Raw genomic sequence first — 2,425 nt, forward strand, 5'->3', positions numbered from 1 at the left:
GGGGTGTAATAATTAAAATGTTAGTAAAAAATATAATTTATTGTTGTAGCTCTTGATATGAACACTTTAGATTTCCGTCATTTACTAAACGTTTTCTTATGTTTAGCAAAAGTTTTATATTTCATCAACGTTTAAAGAGTACTTTGTTTATAGATGCCCTTACAGCAGTGATGAGTGATGATTTATAGTATCTTCCAAACTCTATTTTGGAGTATTTTGGAGTATTTAGTAAACTATGATTTACTATTTTCTTTCATTTTCTACCCCTGTGTTAATGTATATTTATAGTTTACACTTTATTAATGAAGCTGAAAATTAGTTACACATATATATAACTTAATTTGTTTTTCATTGAATTAAAGATAAAAAAAGCATTTGGTGTGAAACATGACAGTGATCCTTTCTGTAAACATAGAGGGAACTTTATGGATATATTTTGCTTAGTAAATGAAAAGTGGCACTTTTAACAGAGACATTAAGATGGGGGTCCTATGGGTAAACTGAGTTGGGGGTCACGTTTTGCAAACAAGATGAGGATTTGCCACTTAATGTAAAAAATTCAACAAAGGTGGGCATAATATGGGAAGATTGTTATGTTGGGATGTAAAGTAAAACGTCAGAGATAACAGCGAGTTGGAATGGTTTCATTTCAAGAAGGACGTTTACAAAGTGTTGCAAATACTGGAACATGACATGAGGCCCGCGAGGCGGGATACACCCGGGTCATATCTGAGCAGCGGTGGCAGGTTTACCTTCTCGCCCCGAGCATTTCCTCCGTCAACACAGGAAATAAAGACAATGAGATTTCAAGCACTCGTTCAATATTTAACTTTATTTGCAGTTATCGACCATCAACAATAATATCAGCCACTAGAGCCAGGGTTCGTCGTATATTTGTTTCCTCTCTCTCTCTCTCTCTCTCTCTCTGAATGTTCTTGCGTGTGCTGGGAATCACTGAATCGAATTTAGATGGCTTCTCACAATCACAACACCACAATAACGAAGGTCCAGCCCGAAGCCCCGCCCACTGCTGGCAGTGGGTTACTCATTGAAAGTTTAAGCTTCGCGTGGTAAAGGTGGGCGTGGGCGGGCATGTGCTTGGGGAAGATGCTGGGGGCAGTGGTAGAAGGGACAGATATGTATATATATAATATAATTTTGTTTAGGCAGTGTCTTCGGCCGCGGGTGCATCATCACCGCCTCCAGCAGTCAACATCTGGATGATGCTCTGAACCTCGATCTTGCCGTTGTCATCAACATCCATGGAATCGAGTGCGTCATCCGCTTCTTGAGCCGAGTACTTGTCTCCCCACGTCATGAGAGCGTGACGGAAGACGTCACAGTCTATGAGTCCCTCGGCGTCCGAAAAGGCTAAGAAGGCTTTTGCTACCACGTCGTCGTCGTCAGACTCGCCCGTTTGCCTCTCTGCGAACATATTGAGCAACATAGTAAAGTTGATGGGGGCGGGAGCGTCAGCAAGCATCTCGTCCAACTCCTGGTCGGTGGCGATACGGCCGATTTCGTCGAAAGTGGCGCGGAGATCAGTCTTGCCGATTATACCATCCTTATCGCGGTCCATCAGCTGGAAGCCTTCCTTAAATTCGGCCACCTGCCGCTGTGTGAACATATCAAACACATTGCTTCCTCCTCCTGACTTCTTGGACCTCTTGGAGGAGGAGCGGGAGCCGGACTTGCGGGACATGGCTGCGGCAGGACTCGGGAGTGGACAGAGGGAGGCAGCTCTCCACCCTACTATATACCCTCCGCCAGCCGGCACCACCAACCAATATTAATCTTACGGCTATATTAGGCAGGTGGGTCGGCGCACGCCCTCTACCCGCCCCCTAAAACCTTACCCTCCCTCTCCTTGCTACCCGTTTTACCTTCAGTTACTCCTAGTACGAGGGGGGAAGTGAGGGCCACTCTGTTACCCTCGTGCCAACAGTGCCAGACCCCGCCTCTCAGCCACCCACCTCTCACCACCCAAGACAAGCTCCGCCCCTACCAACACTACACACTAACCCTTCATGACCACCACACCACAAATGTTCTACTACTACCACCTCAGAAACACATGAACATTATAACCACGCACACACCACACACGCCGCCCTGAATTAAATACACACACGGACGCACACCTCAGCAAATCCAGAGTTCCATCAAACTTTGTGATTAACACCGACAGGTGAGAAAAACACGCGAATATCAAGTCATTTATTGATGATTTATTGGGTAAGCAGGACATATCCTTAATAAATAACTTGATAATCGCACATTTGTCTTTCTCACATCATAAGGTTATGAAAACTGAGGAATTATGAAGTAGACTGGAAAATGACTATAGATCTGCAAACAAGTTTTCAGTCTTCATATAATAAACTTTGGGTGAGCATTGTGTCGAGCATATCGTCAGAGGATCATT

At 44.5% G+C, this 2,425-nt stretch overlaps 1 protein-coding gene across 1 annotated transcript; it reads right to left on the reverse strand.

Moving 5' to 3' along the window:
• Positions 1-813: 813 nt before the first annotated feature.
• LOC128700063 (myosin regulatory light chain 2) lies at positions 814-1,819 on the reverse strand. The gene has a single exon (XM_053793019.2). The coding sequence runs from the start codon at positions 1,700-1,702 to the stop codon at positions 1,163-1,165; it is 540 nt and encodes a 179-aa protein (XP_053648994.1). The 5' UTR covers positions 1,703-1,819; the 3' UTR covers positions 814-1,162.
• Positions 1,820-2,425: the final 606 nt, after the last annotated feature.

The sequence above is a fragment of the Cherax quadricarinatus genome, chromosome 64 (assembly GCF_038502225.1).
Source record: "Cherax quadricarinatus isolate ZL_2023a chromosome 64, ASM3850222v1, whole genome shotgun sequence".
Classification (NCBI taxonomy): domain Eukaryota; kingdom Metazoa; phylum Arthropoda; class Malacostraca; order Decapoda; family Parastacidae; genus Cherax; species Cherax quadricarinatus.